A 21,786-nucleotide genomic window follows, 5' to 3' on the forward strand; every position below is an offset into this window, starting at 1 on the left:
TTCCTTAGTCCAGACGTAAACGTCTAGTAGCTATTCACTATGGAATAGTCATAACATTTATACAATGGTTAATACACTACGTTGAAATGTAATTGAAAGAATCCAACATATTTTTCCCTTGCTTGGCAAGCCAACGACAGTCATTATAACACAGCCAATCTGTTGTATACACCCCATGCTGTCCGCTTACGAGTTACCACGTGTGTAACGTTGTAAATGATTATATTTTATCGAGTTTTTAGTTTGGATGGTATAATTTGGACAATCCATAAGGTGCCACTAGGTCTAAGCAATTGACGCTAAGTGTCTTGCCCAGGGAGACACAGCACGGCAAAAAAACTTTGCAACACAGAACTTCATGTTCGTGGTAAATGTTTTGCCCAAAATATGTTATAGGTATCTTGCAAAAAGTATAAGTGTCTTGCCCAAAGGGCACACACGCCTGGTTCTAGGTTCTAGGGTCTAGGGTCTAGGGCCTAGGCTATATCCCCCCAGGCGTTTTCCAACCGGCGATATCCCTCCCGGCTATTTTCCCGCCGGCTACTTCCCCGCCTTGACTATCCCCCCCCCGGCTACTTAAACAGTCATAGAATTTATTCAGTCATAGCGTTTATATATTTATGGATACCCTATAACTAAACGTTCAAAATGTAATTCCCTTCGAACAGAGAGACCACTTTGACAGTCGTAAAGTCTTGGAATTTTGATTTATTCGATACAAATGAAGTTTAAATAACAATGGCGTCGATATTTATTACAAAACAATCGACCTGAAAACGTAACAATGGTGAATAATAGCGTTGTATTATTACGTCATCGAGGCTAAAAAACAGCTGCATTTGATCATATTAGGTTGTTTGTTACGTCATACTATATACCGGTTCAATAAATCGTATTCTGGACCCGTATATATATATATATATGAGGTATATATACGAGTTCCGCACCATTTGTTTGGTGTGCATAGCACATAAGGACGCCAAAAGTGTATTTATTTTCGCTGGCTACAATGTTCAAAGTGTTATGTATAAATTTGGCGAAGTTTATTACGCCATTCAGACTCTCGGTGTTTCGAACTCGTTTTTAGATGTTTTGTTTACCATATTTAAAACAACTAAGAAATGGTAGAGGCAAAAGTCGCTGAACCCCTGTTATCAGTTTTGCACTTCCGTTTATTCATAGAATGTTTTAGGATGTTATAAGAATTTCCGATCTCCGCTCGTGGTTCAAAATAAAGTTATTACAAGCAAGGTTCAAAATAAGGTTATTACAGTTCAACTCAACTGATTGATGCAATGTCGGTTTGTTTGTATGACTGCTACAGTTGAGTAATTTCCGGAAACGCTGTTATTATGACAGAATAAACTACGCAAAAAATGCTATTGCGTAACTGGCGTATTGCTTACGTCGCGAAATAACAATAAATAGGCAGCTGATTTAAGTGAATCTACGTCATAGATACCCAGCTAAGTCTAAGCACTGAAAAAACGTAATTTAAAAATGACATCAACAAGCAGAAGAGGAAGTCTTATTAGAGATGCAGAAAATGCTGAGAAAGAAAACGGTAAGTAATTATCACTGATAATAATTTAGAGTTAAATATGAGACTGATAATGGAATTTTAGGAGATAATTGTTTCTTGCAAAAAAGAATTCGTTGGACTTGATTTCTGTCACGTAATTTTGTCTGTCCCTACCAAATGATTTCTGTCACGTAATTTTATCTGTCCCTATTCGTTGATTAACTTGTGCTCTTAGAAGCGACATAATTAATTATTACGATGTAAAAACGTGGTTGCACAAGCACAGCATAAAACTTATAACAAATGATCGAGTTTACTATTTGTTGTCATCACAGCTAGCTCATCTTCGAGTAAGAGCGGATTTTGGAAGAAATGTGAAATCGTTGTAACTTCTGCTGGAAATACAATGTCACAAATCTGTGAGAAGTTAAAGGTAATTTGTTGTTTTTATCCATAGCATGCTTTAACAACTGTCGTTTTGCTGCTGGTTTCCAATGTTTTTAAATAACATGACCTTCGCTATCAGTTTCGAAGAAATAAAAAAATGTAAAATTGTATTTAGACGACAAATAACATCTTGTGCCGCTTTAATGTCTGTTAGTATGTTTTATAACTGTTTTAGTGTTTTTGTTCAGTATGCTTTTTGGTAGTGGTTCTATAGGCTTGTAATGTTTTAAAAGGAAACATTTTATTCTGTACTTTATTATTTATGTAGTATGGTGGGGGGGAGATAAGACATCTTTTCATTCTATTTTCTCGTCCCACACTAAAAAAAGAAAATGCAAAGATTATAAAACCTTATCCTCACAAGTCACAACTTCCGTAGACCGTTGTTCAAGACAAAATCAAGATCCCATTCCCACCCCCCACCCTGCTATATACGTAAAAACAATAAAACGTGGATAAAACAAATTTAATTCTCAACGTTTATTTTAGAACGAAGATGTAATCGTGTCTTATATCGAAACAAGAAATGGTGGGCTATTTTTACAATATTTAGCTACTTTTGACGTCTAAACCTACGTGCAACACCTCTGTTCCTACATACGTACATACGAACGGGCAACGTATACGTTTCTACATAGGCCTACTTGCAACATACACGATATTTATGTTATAACTCGACAGTGAGCATGAGGTGTACGCTTTTAACCTAACAATCCAATATTTTTTAATATTTTCAAGAGAATGAGACTTTTCAAAATATATTATCACGATAATCTAATTCAAAGGGACACTAATTAAAAACGTTGCCGGAAACTCGAATACAAGCTTCTTGATCACGTGTATAGGAAACGATAATGACATCACAACCGGGTTAAAACGACTGGAATCAATTGGTTGCAAGGCGACAATTGTTAACGGGACTGAAAGGACAGGTAATATTAAAAAAACACTTGATTTTGTTTTACCGTCTATCCGGATACGGTACTGTTGGGTAGGATGGGCACTATTGGCACATATAGTATTCCGTTTTCTGATCAAATTATTTGAATATTCCTTATATACTACCAAATGGTACAAAAATGAGAAATAAAACACGGGCCATCTTACCCCAATTTACTATATTTAATGTTTCAACTGTTTCAAGCGGAGTGGTTTCCCCGTCACGTGACTGAGCTTGAATTGTGCAGAGGGACTAAGACCGATTACGAACCTGACAAAGATTCCAATCACCCTGGGTTTAATGACCCTGTATATGTGGAAAGACGCAACTACATTTCGAACATTGCCCATTTCTACAAGCAGTAAGTTAGAATAAAGCAACTTATAGTAGTTGAAGAGATAATGTCAAGTTTACACTTACGATGTAATGTTTTATAAATGTTCTCTTTTTTTTGGGGGGGGGTATTCTACCGTCATTTATGTTTGTGTAATGTTACTAGTAGTAAGTTCGCACTCATTAGGACAAATACGAACTATTAACTAAACTTATAGTAGTTAAAAAGATATATCGCCCACGAATTTACATACGTGGACCACGTGGTATTTAAGCGAGCATGAGATATGGTAAACAATACCCGCGTTATAACCACTTTCGGTGCATCGTAACGCGAGGAAGAAAATGCTACATTCATTCATTCCTTTGCATTAACTCATCAGTTTCTGCTTTTACGCGTTGGTGCTGTTTGTTCGCAAAACACTAAACTTGATTTTATTACTGTTCTTATAAAGTGGGACTGACATACCTACGGTTGACTATACAAACGAGGATAGACAAACTTGGTCAGTTGTCTACAAGACATTGAAGAGACTTCACGCCACCCATGCTTGTAAAGTGTACAAAGACAACTTCCAGCGGCTGGAGAAAGAGTGCGGGTATTCCCCTAACAAGATACCGCAGTTACAAACAGTGTCAGAGTTCCTAAAAGGTAGGTTACGTCAAAAGTGACGTCCACTCTCTAAAAGAGTGCATCTTGGTTTTTTAAGGCACACAACACTTTGTTACCCAACTTTCTTCGCTGATTTAATTAATCTGATCTTCGTTGCTGTATTCGAGGAGAAAAATAAAACAAATTTCGTTTATTTATTTTTATTTTATTAATTTATTTGTTTAATTCATTCAATATCTGCGAACAGGTTACTAATGTTCATTTTCTAATGTAGAACAAACTGGGTTCCAACTCCAACCTGCTCCCGGTATTATAACACCACGTGACTTCCTGGCAAGCTTGGCTTTCAAAGTCTTTCAATGTACGCAGTATATACGTCATCCAGCTTCGCCAATGCACTCTCCAGAACCGTACGTTATATTTGATCTCTATTATTGTATATTGATAGGTCATTTCATTATAATTGTAAAATTTACGAATGTTTTATAAAAGTCTCTCTCCACTTAATCACTATTGACATGAATATTATACTGGCGTTTATGTTTGTGTAACGTGACTATAGCTGTAAGTTCTCACCTATTAGAATAAATACAAACATTTAACTAATCAATTAAAAGTCACGTCTGCTTGTCTACACATTGCAATAACGTTTCAACTCGACTGTGGGTATGGGAGTGGCAACCATGCGACAAGTCGCTTAAGTGTATTATAAACGCTCAAATGGCAGACAATTAATTCCATATAGTCATGTAGCATTCCATATAGTCATGTAGCATTCCATATATTCATGTAACAAACAATTTACAAAATAAAATTCCATTAATGTTTGGTTTCAGGGATTGTTGCCACGAGCTTATAGGACACATACCGATGCTTCTAGACCCAACATTCGCACTGTATTCCCAGCAAATAGGTCTGGCCTCGCTGGGTGTAAGCGACAGCGACATTACTAAATTAGCTACGGTAAGAATTCTTACGTTATACAGTAGAGGGTTGGGGAAGACGGGACACTTTACTTAGCACATAGTTTTCAAAAAATAACATGATCTTGTTTTAAACGATTACTCTATATGGGAGTCGTCTTGTGATTAGAGTTTTATGTTTTTTTTTAAATGTTCCTTGTTTGCTACCAAATTGAACTAGAAAATAGAATGAAAAGGTGTCCCATCTTCTCCCATCCTCTACTATAATATCATTTTTCCTTTTGATTAAAGTAACACACGTTAATAAATAGTTAACACACGTTAATAAATAGTTAACACACGTTAATAAACCGAAAAGACAGGATGTAGCGACAAAAAAGTTTAACAAAAACTTGGGTAAAAATATTCAAAAAGACACAGAAATTAACATCTAAAAAAAAACAATATTAAGGTAAAAACCTCAATTAAAAATAGTATTTTTTACATTACAGTTGTACTGGTTTACTGTTGAGTTCGGACTTTGTAAAGAGAACAATGTCTTGAAAGCGTACGGCGCTGGTCTTATGTCTTCGTACGGCGAGTTACAGGTATACTATACATTATTAATGCTGTCGTTAATCACCGTCTGCCGTATGCATCTGTCATAATAACGAATGACGCAAGTGCAACGCACTACTATTATATTTACGTCATATTAAATATATTTTTCCAATAACCGAGTAGTATTGATATTTTAATTAAATATTACAACAGCATGCGTTGAGTGATGTTCCAATGCATTTGCCACTGCAAGCAGAGAAGACATGTTTGCAGCCATACGAAGACTCCGTTTATCAACCAATCTATTTCGTTTCTGAAAGCTTTGATGAAGCTTTTAATCAAGTCAGGTAAAATTGAACTAGTTACGTTTTAGTTATTTTTTTAAACAAAATCATAGTATAGTACAGTGGGGTAAGTTGGAACACTTTTAGCATATAATATCCCAATATTCTGTTCGTGTTTTAAACAATTAACAACGGTCTATGGGAGTCGGAGGTTACGATTTTAATTATAATATTTTTTTGAATATTCTGTTTTAGTACCAAATGGGACGAGAATATAGAATAAAAAGGTTTCCTATATCTTTCTCCCACGTACTATATATTTGGCCCAGAGTTTACGGGTCCGACGCTTTACCATTGCGGGCGTGTGTGTCCTAAACGACAACGTTATAAGTTTTTCAAGTGCATTTTAAAATTATATGTTTATAGATTTTCTACCATTTAACCAAATAAATCTTGATATAATCTCATTAGCTGACGTTGGGTAAAGTAAGGGTTGTATTGGATTACCATGCAGTCATATATTAATAATTAATGGATAGTCAAGGTTTAAAATTGTGATTCGTCAAGGCAGAACTAAAGTTCTTTTTAAACCTTTACTCTGAGCGCTAGATTTTTAATTTTACTGTTCCATTAGTTTAACTTTGATATATGTATATATGGTGTAAAAGTGTATTTTTTAGAGCCTTTTCACAACACTGCACCAAACGTGGATTTGATATTACCTACAACGAAAACGATGGTTATATCCAGACAGTTCCATACATAAATTTGTAAATCTACCAAAACAAGACCGGTTATGCTTTTCTGCTGCCTTTGTAAAATGTCTATTAAATATTCAGTTTTGAAATCTATAGTAAAGTGTGTTCCCTTTCCCTGCCTTGCATTTTAATTTGATTCGTTCTCCTTTAGTTCGTTTCATGCTTTCTAGTAATAAATTTCGCCAGCTTGCATTTGACCTAGTTTCAATACGGATTTTAAGCTTCAATAGTTTATATAGCGGCAGACGATACAGCAAGCTATATAGGGAATTACATACAGAGAGAAAAGCGTAAATTTCCTGCAGCTGAGCTAGGCTACCAATACTTCAGTGAAGCATAACGTAGCTCTAAATGTAAAGTTATGCTAATTTGTGGCACCAAACCAAATTTTAAGAAGTCAAACGTTATGGTTATATATCCAACAATCTATAAGTAAATAATACAACACAATACAGCACAGTATATTTTCAACACAGTATTTTAAGTTTCTATAATATTATCCACAAAATAGGCCAAAGCCAATTTCCCGCCAAAGGAAATTTGAACGAAGCTTTTGAAAAAGGCACTTGATGCGAAACAATGGATTTTGTTCCCAGGAGCAATCAACGTCTGCGCCGCATACAGGCACAGCTGTAACTCGTGGATTTAACTTAGTTAGCTCTCTGTACAGTCTTCTTGGTTCAGTAACGTTACAGCCAGGTTTCAGTTATGTAACGCTATAGTGAGGCTAGTTTGTAGCATTAAATACGCTCTTCGACAAGCTAAGTGCAATTTATTTTGATGTGTGCACAAGTACATTTACTTAAAGTTTAGGCTACCTTTATTTTCGCACTGGTCCTTGGTTAAGAAGTATTGATTACATTTAAAGATGGGCATAGCCTATGAACGTGTTGGTTAGATTCTCTTTATACGCTTCAGCGAATTTCCGGGGATGGTCCGACACTGTCAATGCATAAAACTAAATGCACCGGAAAGTTTAAATGCATTGTAAACATGTAAAGTTAGAAGCATTACTAACTCTAACAGTGTAGTCTAGTTCTCTAGTATTCCAGTGCCCTGCTGTGTAATGTGTGTATTAAGCATACACTAAGACCAGTGCTGGTGTTTGAGCTAACAATACCTTTAATAAAAAATGAAAAAATACTTATGAAATAAAAAAAAACTATGAGATTGATTTAGTATTAGGTCGAAGAACTTAAACTTAGTCAAAGTTAGCCATACGGCTATACACATGCGGTCAGACAACTTTAAGGAAAATTGCGTTCAGGCAGTTTGTATATATTATACTGCCTAACGATACATGCTATATAAGACAGTCTTACCGTTTATACGCTCTAGATTCTTGAAATTTGAAGGAAAACTGTGCTGTTGTCTAACGCGAGTAGTAGACAAATCGTGAGTTTACGTATACACGCTCAAAGTTCTCAGAATTTTGCAATATACTGTTCAAGCCTGTGCGCCATGGAGAGTAATGCACAAACACGCCACCGTGTCTCGACCAATGGGAAACAAGGTACGACTTCGAATAACAACAACATAAAAAGTTCATCGGCAACTGGCCAATGGGGCAGAGCATGGTAGGCAGCCTATACCACGTTGGCATGTACTGGTTTAAAGTTGTGTAAATATAATTAGAACTTATGGAGAATTGCACTAAGTATACTTATATTTTTGTTATGCATTTGTAACATTGCAAATTAATATGGTAAGATTTACAATTGAGACTACGTTTTATATTAGCCCTGTGAAACTGACCAACCCTTTAAAAGATGCACCATACTTTATTCACGTTTCACCTTTAGCGGATAATATTAAAATATCCCGATCGTGTTTTAAACAATCACGGCCTACTAGAGATACGGCCTGATAATTCACATTTTACGTTTGAAATTAGAAGGCCTATTGTACGTCACAAACACCATTATTTTCAATTGTTACGTCTGTAGTAGGCCGTGAAACAATTAACAAAATCAATGGAGTTTACTATTCAAAGGGTGTCTCATCTCTTCTCACTCTTACTATATTGTTCAGGCAAATATAGTTATTTTAAAACAGATCTGACTGTGTCCCTTTTTTAACGGTGAAAAGTTTTACAGGCGTGTGGATGTTTGGACATTCTTTGGATGTCTTTTCGTTCTGTTCGTGTGCCCAATTCTGCCGTTAACCTTTTATGCATCGTGTACCCACCACGAGTGTAGTCTGGTCGAAACAGCTTACTCTGTGTGGTCCGGATCATTGGATTTTTCTTTACCGGCCGTTTCTGGTTTTGCCGCTCGGACATATTTTACCTGGATTGCATTTCAGGTAAATGAATGAAGGTGATTTGTTTTATTCCCGCGTGGCGGACAACGACAGCGGTTATTTTACAGATGTTCCGTTCCGTTTCGTTCACCCGGCACGTGCTGGCTACTTTTAAGTTATCACATATGTCGTATAAGATAGAAGTTATTAAAAAGCAGTTAAATATTTATTTGTTTTGGTTGGGTAAAACTGTTACATGTGCCGTATGTTTATCATCTCATTCGTCAAAACTTTAAAGTGTTTGTATAGGTTTGTTTAAGAGGTTTTCTAAAAGCTATTAAACCGAAAACACATTTCGCCCTAAGAGACCCCACAAGTCAAAATAAACAGAGTACAATTTATCACTGAGAGTAATTGTGTCCAAATAAATTAACGAAGTATGATCTCTTGAATGATTGAACGGCACTGGTATACTCGATTGGCGGGATAATGACGAACGTTCTAAAACGTGGTTGTTCTGTTTTTACACATACGAGTTCCTACGAATGCATAACTACAGATGTTTTTGGTTGTTTTATCTCTTTCTTTGTGGCTGACAAATTTAACTTCTGTTATGTAACCTTTACATTAAAGATTCTTCTTTCTGCATTGCCCGACATCGTACACTTGATTCTACCACGTTACGTTGGTGGTATTCAACCTGGCGCAGTTACACCAAGTGGGAGGGTTAATAGATACAACATCAACGGTCTTCAGGTATGTACAGTTATTTCTGATTTGATTTACACAAATACAACTGAATCAAATGTTATTACATACGTGGTAACTGGTAAGTGGGCACGAGGTATATAAGCAGAACATTCGTGTTTTAACAACGGTCGTTGCGCCGCCACACCAAGACAATACTTTACATTCATTCATATAGTAGAGTGGGGGAAGACGGGACACCTTCAGCACATAAAATCCAGATATCCTGATTTTGTTTTAATCAATTTACAACGGTCTATGGGAGACGTGAGGATACGGTTCTATAATTCTTTGAATGTTCTTTGTTTACTATTAAAAGAGACGAGAAAACAGAAGAAGGAGCTGTCCATCTCCCCCTATCCTACTATATACTTATATGTTTTAATCGATGGCAAGTCGACTTATAACGACCGCCATTTTATCATAACTTGGATTTTGCATACCAATCTACCTCCGTCACTGTAACCTATAAAGGACAAAATAAAGTAGTTATAACTGTCGGAAATTAATCCGCCCTTTATCGACCCACAGGCTTGGTTAATTACACACATACTATGGGCGGCCAATGCATTTTACTTCAAGCTTTTCTCGCCATCCATAGTCTTCAATAACATGGGTGCTTTCTTGGTGCTTTCCAACATAACTGGATATTGTCTTGCTACGTTTTGTTACATTAAAGGTCAGTTATGCGGTAAAGCTATTACTCGATTACGAATGATAATATAAATAACCGTCATTCATTAATTTATTTATTTGTTCATTGTCGTTTTTTAGGGGGCTTTTCTGGTGAGGTAGCAGTACAGTATATGTAACGGGTAGAACGCATGCAATGCGTATTAGCTGTTAGAATTCTTCTGTTTCCCATAGAATTAAATGTACATGTACTTGCAAATTGCAATTGCATGGTATTAAAAAATTTTATTTTACAGGTCGGTTATTCCCCACTCATGAGAATGATTGCAAACTAAGCGGACATTTCTTGTACGATTATTTAATGGGTGTTGAATTTAACCCAAGGATTGGGTGTTGGTTCGACTTTAAATTATTCTTTAACGGTCGGCCAGGTATGAAGAAATAATGCATGTTATGTTTGGGTGTATTAGTAATGAATGAATGGTTGTTTCTTCTGTTACGAAGGTCGGGGAAATATAGTACTGTGGGGTAAGTTGGGAAACCTTTAGCACATAATATTCAAATATCCTGATCGTAGTTTAAACAATTAACAACGGTCTATGGCAGTCGTGAGGATATTTACTACCATATAAGACAAGAAAATAAAATGAAAAAAATCTTCCTCTACCATACTGTACACTAGTTAATACGACATTTTAAAAAGACGGGTCGTTATAACACGTATTTGAATAAAACCACGTACAAAAAGGGTTTAGTATGGAAATGTCATTTTTTTCTTGATCCAGTCGGAAAAGGGTCTAAACTCCTATATCATACATTGTTCTATCGGCCAGGGGCTCTTTACCAGAAATTCCCTATTACCCCAACACCCAGGCTACCAGAATGTTTTATAAGTACGAAACTACAGCACTATACATGTTATAATTCATGTTATTGCCATTTTTGCGCATCAAACACAAATATTTGGTTATGCTTTGATTTTGTGTGGCCCTTTTCTGTAATAAGCCAACTCTGCCCTACATCTCTGGTCCCATACAGCATTCCACACACAATAGGATAAAATAAACTCTTCACCGTTGCAGGCATTGTAGCTTGGTCAATCATCAATTTATCATTTGCTTCGCGTCAATACGAGACCTTTGGTCACGTGACCGATTCCATGATTCTTTTGAATTTTCTTCAAGCAATCTACGTCATTGACTTTTTCTGGAACGAAACTTGGTATTTGAAAACAATGGATATTTGCCATGACCATTTCGGATTCTACCTGGCCTGGGGCGACCTCGCGTGGCTGCCTATTATGTATACTTTGCAGGTAATGTTTTTCTTCTTTTATTAAATACATGTAAAGAGTTACCATTGTATGTAACCCTACAGTGGTGGCTCCGACGAGCCTCGAACACCTATCCTTTAATGTGGAGGCAAAAGCAACGCTTCGGAATAGCGTTTTGATGTCATATTTAACACACAGGGTTTTTACCTCGCATACCACCCGGTCGAACTCGGAGTTATAAAGTCAAGCCTCATCTTATTGCTAGGGTTGGTCGGTTACGTCATATTTCGATCCGCTAACAGCCAGAAGGATAAATTTCGAAAGAAGAAAAATAAATGCAAAATTTGGGGTAAGTAGGGTAGTGATGCGTGAGTGTAGTAGGGTGGGGGGAGATGGGACACTTTTTCATTCTATTTTCTCGTCCCATTTGATAGTAAGCAAAGAACATTCAAATCTTATTTTTCTTTTTTTTAGGGAAATCTCCCGAATATATTGAGTGTTCTTATACGTCATCAGACGGGGTACGTCATCAAAGTACACTTCTAGTATCCGGTTGGTGGGGTGTAGCTCGTCACTTCAACTACACCGGAGATTTGTTAGGGGTAAGTTATGAACTGTGGGTTCATATGCTTATTCGGGGGTTTTACAAATTTTTTAATATTGTGGTAAGATGGTTAGTATTTTTTTATTGTTTTATCGTAGCATTTAGTGGAAAATAAAGAATATTTACAGAATTATTTATAAGTAACCGCATGACTCCAAATGACAGTAACACAATTAAGAAATGATGGATATGTATCTTACCCGACAGAACTAATATGTTAGCAAGAGTTGCGAGATTAAAAACCATTTTTTGTGACATACATGGTAACTCGTAAGCGTCTACGAGGTGCATAAAACAGACACACCCATGTAAATTATAACAACTGTCGTTCTCCCCTCCCTATGTGAGAATAAATATTAACTAAGTTTTAATTATAACCGAGTTTTTTTTACAGTCACTTGCTTACTGCTTATGTTGCGGGGGTGACCACATTCTGCCATATTTCTACATCATATACATGACCATACTGCTGGTACATAGGTTATATAGGGATGAACACAGGTGTAAATGCAAGTACGGGGAGTATTGGACGCTCTATGTTCAACGTGTGCCTTGGAGACTTATACCTGGCCTGTATTAAACGATGGTGCTATACCAGAGTTGATTTGAACATGCTATATTGGGACTGTGTTATTGAATTGAAATATTTATACCCACGTTTCTGTATTGGCTGTCTCTTCTTGTCAACTGTGATTAAAATTACGAAGAATGTCTTCTAGTAATTTTCAAGAAAAGCAATCTACATCCGAGATTGATATTTTGGTATTGAACGGACATATTATGTTCTCTGCGTAGCCAGCCTAGTGTCAGATGAATTCTCACGTCGCCAAGTTATTTGCGCCGCCTTCTTTAGGCATACGGGTCACGGATTCAAGGCTCGATGCTGCTACTAGCACTTTTACTCCCATGTTGTCCGTTGTGAGATGTCTAACTGTCAGCCACACACTAGAAAAATTCTCTAAAAATAATCTCATAAGCGAGCACGAGTCGTATTAAATAGAAAACCTATATTATATATATGAAGATTGTCCTTGCCCTGCCACGCAAAGATTAGTAAGTTACATTTAACGGTTAAACGAGTGTATTACTTCCTGAATATTTTCTTTGTTTCTGCCTTTAAGCTCTCCAATTTTGAAAACATGCCTAAAAGTTAATCTAGATCAACTTGATAACTATTAACTAATATGATTTAAAATACAACTCGATTGTGCTAAAACTTGAAATGCTGAAGCAAATTTATTTGTCTTTCACACAAATTCATGTTTTCCACCACTACAAGCACTGATAAAAACTTGGATCATTGTGATTTTAACGGGCACACATAATTTACAAATTGGACACACAACCAAAGATTAATTGTTTTGTACGGGACAAGTTAAGTGCTATAGACATGTAAAATTCATAAAAGTTTTAGGCAGAGACAACTGCAGCTAAAAACTGCACAAATATCATTTTTTTCGTGCAGTTAAGTGTAAAATCTGATGTTCATGCAAATGCATTTGTAAACATGAGTCTTAAAAACACAAGTCTTACGCCTCTTATGTACAAGACAAACAAAACTTGAAGCTGTTTTCTTCAATACGAAAGGAATAAAAATACATTTCTAACTAAAACAATTTATAAGCAGGCTTACAGGGCAGCGAGTAGAATTTAAATCAAGTTTTCAAACCTTGAAAGTTAGGTCTTCTTGGTTTGGCTCCTCATTAACCTGGGAGGAGATTTCAACAACATCGCTCCTCCATCGGACTTTGCTCTTCTTTTATTTGTCGATCTCAATAAACGTCGAGATTTTCGTTCAATTGCGACGCCGTCCTCAGACTTACGTCGCTTCTTTGCTTGCTTTGGCGCCTCGTGTGTCCGTGATCTTGTGACAGCTCTTTCGTCGGAAATCCCGCTGCTAGTTGGTTGATCATCGGAGTGAGAACGGGTTGTCATCTTTTCAGGAGGTGGGAGAGGATCATCAGTTACTTCACCACTAGAGGATGATATACTACTATCTTGTAACACCTCGGTGGGAGTTGGGGTGGGAGGGTCAACAGTTGCAGGTTGCTGTTCTTCAGGTTTTGGGATGGTTATGATTTCTGGAAGGCAAAAAACAAAGCGTTATTACCAGCACTGATGTACAGCTTTAACAAATCTATTATTTTGGTGGTTTTTGGAATGGTACCAAAAATATTTGAAAACTTGGAAACTAAATATGGGATGTGTAACCGTGTTTATAGATTGAGTGAAATACATACATCATGTCGGCTTTTGGTTATCGCCATAGGCCATGGCCCATAAAATAAGGAAAATAATGGTTAACCAAAATAGGCTAAGGTAATATTATGACAACTGGACAAAACTGTTTTATAGTGAAAATTCTTATTGAGAATATTTCATAAAAAGCGCAACACATGATGCAAACTTACCTTCTTTAGCATTATTGTCATTATAAGGTGGGGGTGGTGGTTTAACCGTTTCTTTTGATTCACTTGTACTTGGCTCAGTATTTTGTCTGTGGGGTTAGGTAACTATTATTCATGTGTTTCTAACATTACACTACAAACTGGTTAGTCCCAACTAAATGATGAAAGCAAGACTCATAAGAGCATATGCCTATCTTTTGGAAAACCAGCTAATTAGGACATGTATGTCTATGCCAGAATACTACCTCTAATTGGCGTTCTCTTTAATTTACCTGTTACTATTTATTATGATAGCCTATTATAATAAATTTCCAGCATGTATGCACACCTGTGTTAGGCCCCTATACCTAACAAGCTGTTATACCAAACCCTTACTTGTCAGCTGCACTCGTCCATGTTTCAAAGTAAGTATCTCTTTTCCTAGTTTGTTCCATTTGTCTCCTTTCAATAATAACCACGATGACACTGGTGTTGTCGGCTCTCATCATTCGCATCTCCCATCTCTCCAATGCTGTTTGCACAAGTTGATGTGCTGGACTTGTGTGCGTTGTGCTTGTATCGCCTGACTCCTGCTGGTAAGAGGCGTTCATATTAATTTAACTTTTGCATGTACATGAGAAAAAATAGTGGCAAAGGTGCCTATGAAAAGTTTTTTAGTTATGGTACGTGGTACCCCATTTCTGCAGTTTTTTTCACATAAATTACATTGTAGTATTTGTATTTACAGCATAGCATTGGCGTAAGGCTTTTTAAATTTTGCACACAATTTGTGACAACGTTGTTAAGGGCAGTATTACTTAGTTGTCAAGCATAGAAAACCTCATTGATTAATGTGGCGCATGCACCATGTAGTATGCTTTAGCTCTGCTCTGGTATATAAATTTCCACAATTAAAACAAGCATCACTTACTACTCTTTTTCTCTCATCTTCAAGATTCCCAACTAGATTGACAGATTCTTGTGGTCTAACCATATTCCACAAGCCATCACTAGCAAGGACAACAAACTGTTCTTTGTTCTCATGTAACTTGTACACATAAACATCTGGTACAGGTGATACCTATGATAAAAAATATTAGGCATTTTAATATACAAAAATTGAAAGTTTTGTAAGAATGACAACTTAGGAAAATAACAGTCACAAAAAAGTTCCTACAGTATTAGTTTAAGTCAGACGTGTTCATATTAAAATAATGACTTATACCATCCATTTTATTTTGAATTGTTAAATTATTGCTATTATTATTTAAAAAACTTTAATTACCCTAACATTATAATGTCACATTGACAAACTTAAGTTATAATGTAAACAACAAATACCACAAGTCAACAACCTATTCAACCAACCACAAATTCATTGAGTTCTGAATTAAAACTCCATAAATCCCCAAGTGAGCGTGCCACCGCAAGAAATGGGATTTTATCAATTTTTGTGCTTCGTCTTATAGGACCGGTGTGTGAGATCTTAGGTCGCGACCAAACCACGCGATTTACCCCAGCTTTGTTCATAACACTGTTAAACAAATTATGTATATATATATATATATATATATATATATAGTAGGCTGGGCCAATATGGGACACCTTTGGAACCTGTAATATCCTGATCGTGTTTCAGATAATTATCAACGAAGTGAGTCACGGATTTATAATTCTTTTAATGTTCATTGTTTACTACCAAATGGGACGAGAAAATAGAATCAGAAGGTGTCCCATTCCCCCATCATACTGGCCTCCTATATATTATATGTACAAACTATTGTCGCTGTTATGTGTGTTATAAATGACTTAAAGTTAGACTTAAAGTATGTGAAGTCTTTTTGTGTTAGTGAAAGTTATATTTGAATAAAGAGACTGAGTAGGCTATCCATTATGACATAACACCACCCCTTACCAGCCCCCACATCGTTCTATTCTCGATCTTTCTTTATATAATTCTGGTTTATGATCAATGGTCAAATCTTTTGCGATGAACTTTGGTTTAATCACTGATTTGTCGCAAACATCCCTGCTACCCATCACTATCATTGAATCGCCGACATTGGCAACATACATCAAGTTGCCACGAATGATTACAAGGCTTGCGGTGGTTCCTGCTGTACTAGGATGGCCAAGTCCTGTCTTTGGCCACTCAGCTGTAGAGGAAAGTTACACATTAATGAATTATCCATTGTTGTGCTGTGGACATTAAACACTCCTTAATATGACCTTGACTTGAGTGCAGAAAACACTAATTTTGTGAGAAATTTAAATACAAATGTAACAGCCTATATATATATCCATGACAGTATGACACAATTGTGTTAATTTTTTTTTCATTCAAAACTTTTTCTTTGCTATAATACTATTTTTGCTAGGATAGAAAGCTTATATTACAGAATATCTATGCATAAAAGACCTGAAAACATATGAGTTACTGACAGAATTAGGAAGTTAAATTTACCATATCTTTATTAAACACATTTGTTTTCCATAAAAAAATGATTACAAAATCTTACGTAGTTTGTTCCACATTGCATGGTGAGTTGAAACAAAAGCATCCGAGATTGCTTTTTTAACGGTCTCGGCATCTTTAGAGAAAAATCCTTTCTGCACTTTTATATTTTCCAACAAATGATCTTTGGCAAAGTGAGCAGCATCTTTGCCCCCATGGCCATCGAAAATCGCGAACGCAGCGTACTCGAGAACGACTTTTCCAGACTTTACTCGTTCGAATTGAACTGAAATCACATCTTCCATGTATTTCCTGCAACCCTGATTAACTTCTGCAGTAACACGCAAGTTCCAACAGTTTGTCGGCATTTCTGCCAACTTGGAGTAAATAAAACCCACGCAGATAAAAGGTATTGTACAGACAGTTAAAATCGAGCCCTAATGGCCTGAAATAGAGAAAACGAGTTAACATAGCGAACGACGAACGTAATGAGACCATAATTATACAGAACAACTAAACGACTTTCCCTTTGGAATTTTATTGCACAAAATAGCTGCCAGCCTACAATCAAGTATTATCTACATTTTAGTTAACACCATACCGGTTAAAAAGAACCAAAACACTGTAATCTATAAACAAACTACGACCCAGTTTTAAACTATGTATAAGTTGCGCCGCCAATCTTTTATTTGTTTACCGTTTATGACGTCATAAAGCAATTTTCAAATTAAACTTTTCAAGGGACAAATACATTTCTAGGTAAAAAAATCGTAGACGCTCTTGTCTATGTTGACAGATTTGAGTTTGCAATCCAATAACTTTAAAATAATTTCGGTTATTAAAAAATACTCTCATACAATTCAAAGCGGAATAAAGGCGCTTTATTTATTATTTTTTTTTACAATAATGCCTTTGTTAGGGAAAATAAATTTAACTTAAAAAAATTATATTATGACTTCAAATGTTTATGTTAAAACTTATTCGTTAAATCGTTGCCGAAAATAGTTATAATTCACCCCAATAGTATTAAGCAGCGCCATCATGCGTACGGATTGATGTTGTATTTTTATTCCATGTCGTGTTCCTTTTCTAGTTAGCTTGTTAGCAATATGGTGGCCAGGTACATAAATCCGTAATAATCATCGTTATTTTACATTTAATATTCAAAGTTTTGGTTTTATAAGATAGAGTATATATTCGTCTACACATGTGTAGCCATATTCAATACAATTTTGTTCCACAACTTGTAAAAAAATCACTTGAAAAGTCGAACGCTGTCGGTTGTATTTTCTTACTAACTTCTAAACCAGTGAGGAAAACAGTTGAAAGGATTAAATTATACATGAATATTGTGTCTGTTTGGGTATATAATCGAAGAAAAGCAATGTTTTACGGTTTATTATTGTATATTTTTACAAAGAGAGCGTTTTTTACTAAGACATCCTTTCAACTTTTTTTCTTGTCGTTTTACATTTAGAAGTTTAAGTTGCAATTCAAAGCAAGCACTAAAATATTCCTACATTACAGTAAGAAGCTCCCAAGGGTACCGGAGTCCCTCTTGAAAAAGAGGAAGGAGTACCAGGCACAGAAGGCAAAACAAGCACAAGCTGCTATTCTTAATAAGAAGGTACATAATAATTTTATATATACTTGCGGCCATTCAAAGTATAGGGTTGCTACTAAAACCCTCCATGTTATCTGCTAACCGCTAAACCTAAAAAAACAATCCGTATACTGGCCTATAATAAGTAATGTAGTGGAGGATTCTGTACCATACTTTAATTTTTTTACATACGACTTATTATCTGAATGTCACTCTCTTTTTTCACAAGTGGGCGCTCATTTTTTTTAGTGAATTTGAAAAAAACGTCGTTTTTGTGACATATAAAACGTGTATTAGTATAGTATTTAAATATTTTATAAAAAATCGTTTACTAACAGTAAGTTTTACAGTTTACAGACATAAAACTTAAACCCCTAACCTCTTAACTTCTAACCCCCAACCCCTAACTCGTGCCAATCACACAAAAAAAAACTTTAAAAAAATAAAACGTATTGCACTGTGCGGGACTCGAACCCGGTAAGAACGAAACAAAGATATTAAACGAGGGCACGCAAACTGTTACACCACAGAGCCGACGACAGAAAGATGTTTTTACTAGTGTTTTATATATTTATACAGGTATTTTCACTATTTAAGTAATTTGTTTTACACTTATTACCAATTTAAAGTGTTTCTTTGTGTATTTTTTTCTCAAAATTTTAAACTTAACAAGAGCGCCCACTTGTGAAAAGAAGAGAGTGACATTCGGATAATAAGTCGTATGTAATTTTTTTAAAGATTTTTGTTTTGCGTCACAATTGTTTCTTTTTTGACATTACAAAATAATAAAGTTTTATCCTATACCCTATGACATACCTGAGAATTCTTTGCTAGTCTCGACACTTTAAAAATCTATCATAATAACCTCTCAAAGGTAAAAAATAAACTGCCCGTCTGCAAAGTATGGCACTCTCATTTTTTATAGGAGTTTCCTGTTATGCATCACATTTGTATACCTTTTAACATTACAGAAATTTCAGTTTTCAAAGTTTCACTGGAAGATTCTTTGCTAGTATCCACACTTTAATAATCTCTTTGCATTTTTTTATTACTCATGCGACTACTTTAAAAATTTCATCTCATTTCAGAAAAACAAGGAGAAGCGAAAGATAATCTTCAAAAGAGCTGAGCAATATGTGAAGGAATATCGAATTAAGGAAAGAGATGGAATCAGGCTTGCACGCCAAGCAAGAACACATAATAATTATTATGTTCCTGATGAACCAAAACTCGCATTCGTTATCAGAATCAGAGGGTAAGAGAATTTTGTAAAGTGGTGTGTGGCCTTGTGGTTAATTATATATTTATTCTGTTAAATTAGTTCTTGGGTTTAAAACAGAGTTAGACCATTGCCCCAGTTAAATAGGATTAGCTAATATAAATCATAGGCATTCTAAGTGAATCTATATTACCTAATTAACAGTATGTCTAGAAAAAGCACACATAGTTATTTTTAGTCGACATTTCAGCATGAAATTTCAGGTTGTCTTCAAATGTTTTTTACCTCTGGGTAAAGTAAGTTATCCCTATTTTATTATCCCGATGAATGCTTAATAAATTAGCCATTCATATTAAAATCCTTAAAACAACCTTTACACTGCTTTAACAAATTAAATATTACTTTACTTTTTATTCCAGTATCAACCAAGTGAGCCCAAAGGTGAAAAAGGTTCTTCAGCTTTTTAGACTTCGTCAAATCCACAATGGTGTTTTCATCAAGCTGAACAAACCAACTCTACAGATGTTAAGGATAGCTGAACCATACATTGCTTGGGGGTAAGTGGGTTTAACAGCATTCAGCATAGGTGCCAAGCGTTTAAAAACGCAGGGGAGGAAGGAATAGTTAATCACATATTCCTATAGAACTGATTAGTTTGTAATGTTTACTGATAATTGCAGTGCAGAATACCAACCCTGGCACCTTACGTTTGTTGCCCATGTATAAAAGTAATGTTGTCATGGTTTAGATTTACTAAGTAATAAGTTCTTTTTGCTGAAGAATTTGCAGCAATTAGTAAATCAAACCAAGCGTTTAACAAGAGGTCTCTTTGTGGTCCCTCAACAGACTTACTAGTAGAGAAACTGTTCTTCACTTACATTTAGTTAGTTTATTTTTACTCAGTAGATATAGGTCCAACGGCTCCTAATGACTTATAGCACCCTGTGTGTCGGGGTAATAAGCCAACTGTGGCCTAAATATAAGGTGTCTTGCTGGAATTATAATATCTGAATTCAAACTGACCGTTCAAATCACAGATACCCTAACTTGAAGACCGTTCGTGAATTGATCTACAAAAGAGGTCATGGAAAGGTCAACAAATCCAGGATTCCAATCACAGATAACAACATCATTGAAGACTCTCTTGGTTGGTGAAAATATTGAGAATTTGCGAAATATTTATAATTTAATTAGGTGTTTTATTCATCTGGAGTGGTGTGTCCAATTTAATTGTTTGTCGACTTTCAAATTTTACTTTACCCAAAGTAACGTTTTGTAATTTTTTTTATAAATAGCAGAAATCAGTCCTGTATTTATTGGTTTTAGACTCCGGTTCTAATCGCATTTTTTGTATAATTTTTAGGATTATGTATGTTTATATTAGAGTTTTATCATTATTATAAAACTGAAAGAAAGTCACATAGATAACTTATCATTTACTACACAGGTCAAATAGGTGTAATATAAAAATTCTATAAAATAAATAATATTAAAAGATCAAAGTTCATTGATCTGTATTCCTCCACAGGCAAAAAGGGAATCATCTGCGTTGAAGATTTGATTCACGAAATCTTCACTGTTGGCCCCAACTTTAAGGCAGCAGCAGCTTTCTTGTGGCCATTCAAACTATCCTCTCCCCGTGGTGGCTTCCAGAAGGTGACCAACCACTTTGTTGAGGGTGGTGACTGTGGCAACAGAGAGGACAAGATAAATGCTCTTGTTCGCCAGATGAATTAAATTCCGCAATCTGTTTGCTGTGTTTTTTCTCTCATAGAGTTAGGCAGTGAAAGCTTTTTTTTATAGTTTTGACAGTGGAAGTGTCTCTGAAAGAGTAGATTGAAAATAGTTTTATGTCATTTAAAAGGATTTTGTTTTTGTGGGTCATATGTAATAGGAGGTATTTTATTTTAGCTTTTAAGATTTGATAGTTTAAACTGGATCTTGTTTTAGTGGTAAAAGAATTAGGAGGTAAAGGAAGCCATGGTTTGATGTCAGGTTTCAGGTGCAGTAACTAGCAGACTGACCATGAAATTTTTGGATTAAAATGTATAGAATGGTCAAGGACGCTTACACATCTGAAAGCAAACAATTTACATATAGTTGTGTCACTCGAGTGAATGTTTAACAATTCTTTTATCAATATGTTTTTAGTTGTAAGATTAGGAACGGCTATGTGTTGTTTGATATTACAGATCAGCATTAGCAGACTTATATTATTACCTAAACGATTAGAACCTAATTATTCTGTCGTGGCCACAAACATG

The 21,786-nt window shown here is 35.6% G+C and overlaps 4 protein-coding genes and 1 long non-coding RNA gene across 7 annotated transcripts; 3 read left to right on the forward strand and 2 right to left on the reverse strand.

Annotated features, from left to right (window-relative positions):
• Window positions 1-1,458: 1,458 nt before the first annotated feature.
• th (tyrosine 3-monooxygenase) lies at window positions 1,459-6,551 on the forward strand (the record flags this gene model as incomplete). Its single annotated transcript, NM_001032795.1, is given in 13 exon segments — window positions 1,459-1,564; window positions 1,858-1,955; window positions 2,459-2,498; window positions 2,755-2,786; window positions 2,789-2,794; window positions 2,796-2,901; window positions 3,114-3,270; window positions 3,698-3,894; window positions 4,130-4,265; window positions 4,692-4,818; window positions 5,270-5,365; window positions 5,532-5,665; window positions 6,283-6,551. Coding segments are annotated over 13 exon segments (1,287 nt in total). The 3' UTR covers window positions 6,377-6,551.
• LOC104265416 lies at window positions 6,403-18,742 on the reverse strand. 2 transcript variants are annotated; one of them, XR_003397525.1, is made up of 3 exons: window positions 18,727-18,742; window positions 7,179-7,522; window positions 6,403-6,558 (listed from the first exon to the last, which is right to left on the reverse strand). It is a non-coding gene; the product is annotated as an uncharacterized LOC104265416 (long non-coding RNA). The 2 variants fall into 2 exon arrangements; XR_717143.3 differs by lacking the exon at window positions 18,727-18,742 and adding an exon at window positions 7,683-7,774 and having other exon boundaries at window positions 7,179-7,302.
• Window positions 7,696-12,571, forward strand: LOC100176643 (7-dehydrocholesterol reductase). Its single transcript, XM_002127536.4, has 9 exons — window positions 7,696-7,937; window positions 8,457-8,664; window positions 9,235-9,357; window positions 9,880-10,027; window positions 10,278-10,412; window positions 11,064-11,296; window positions 11,453-11,603; window positions 11,729-11,856; window positions 12,253-12,571. The coding sequence occupies exons 1-9, from the start codon at window positions 7,822-7,824 to the stop codon at window positions 12,436-12,438; spliced, it is 1,428 nt and encodes a 475-aa protein (XP_002127572.1). The 5' UTR covers window positions 7,696-7,821; the 3' UTR covers window positions 12,439-12,571.
• LOC100183669 (protein phosphatase 1D) lies at window positions 13,070-17,156 on the reverse strand. Of its 2 annotated transcripts, none has more exons than XM_018817665.2 (7): window positions 16,765-17,156; window positions 16,161-16,401; window positions 15,614-15,779; window positions 15,177-15,326; window positions 14,642-14,835; window positions 14,270-14,355; window positions 13,070-13,939 (listed from the first exon to the last, which is right to left on the reverse strand). In XM_018817665.2, the coding sequence occupies exons 1-7, from the start codon at window positions 17,066-17,068 to the stop codon at window positions 13,536-13,538; spliced, it is 1,545 nt and encodes a 514-aa protein (XP_018673210.1). In that variant the 5' UTR covers window positions 17,069-17,156; the 3' UTR covers window positions 13,070-13,535. The 2 variants fall into 2 exon arrangements, with proteins under 2 accessions (XP_018673210.1, XP_002127750.1); XM_002127714.5 differs by having other exon boundaries at window positions 14,642-14,838.
• Window positions 17,702-21,272, forward strand: LOC101242128 (60S ribosomal protein L7). Its single transcript, XM_004225700.4, has 6 exons — window positions 17,702-17,820; window positions 18,228-18,327; window positions 19,392-19,558; window positions 19,942-20,079; window positions 20,560-20,669; window positions 21,051-21,272. The coding sequence occupies exons 1-6, from the start codon at window positions 17,810-17,812 to the stop codon at window positions 21,257-21,259; spliced, it is 735 nt and encodes a 244-aa protein (XP_004225748.1). The 5' UTR covers window positions 17,702-17,809; the 3' UTR covers window positions 21,260-21,272.
• The last annotated feature ends 514 nt before the right edge of the window (window positions 21,273-21,786 follow it).

The sequence above is a fragment of the Ciona intestinalis genome, chromosome 2, assembly GCF_000224145.3.
Source record: "Ciona intestinalis chromosome 2, KH, whole genome shotgun sequence".
In the NCBI taxonomy this organism is placed as follows: domain Eukaryota; kingdom Metazoa; phylum Chordata; class Ascidiacea; order Phlebobranchia; family Cionidae; genus Ciona; species Ciona intestinalis.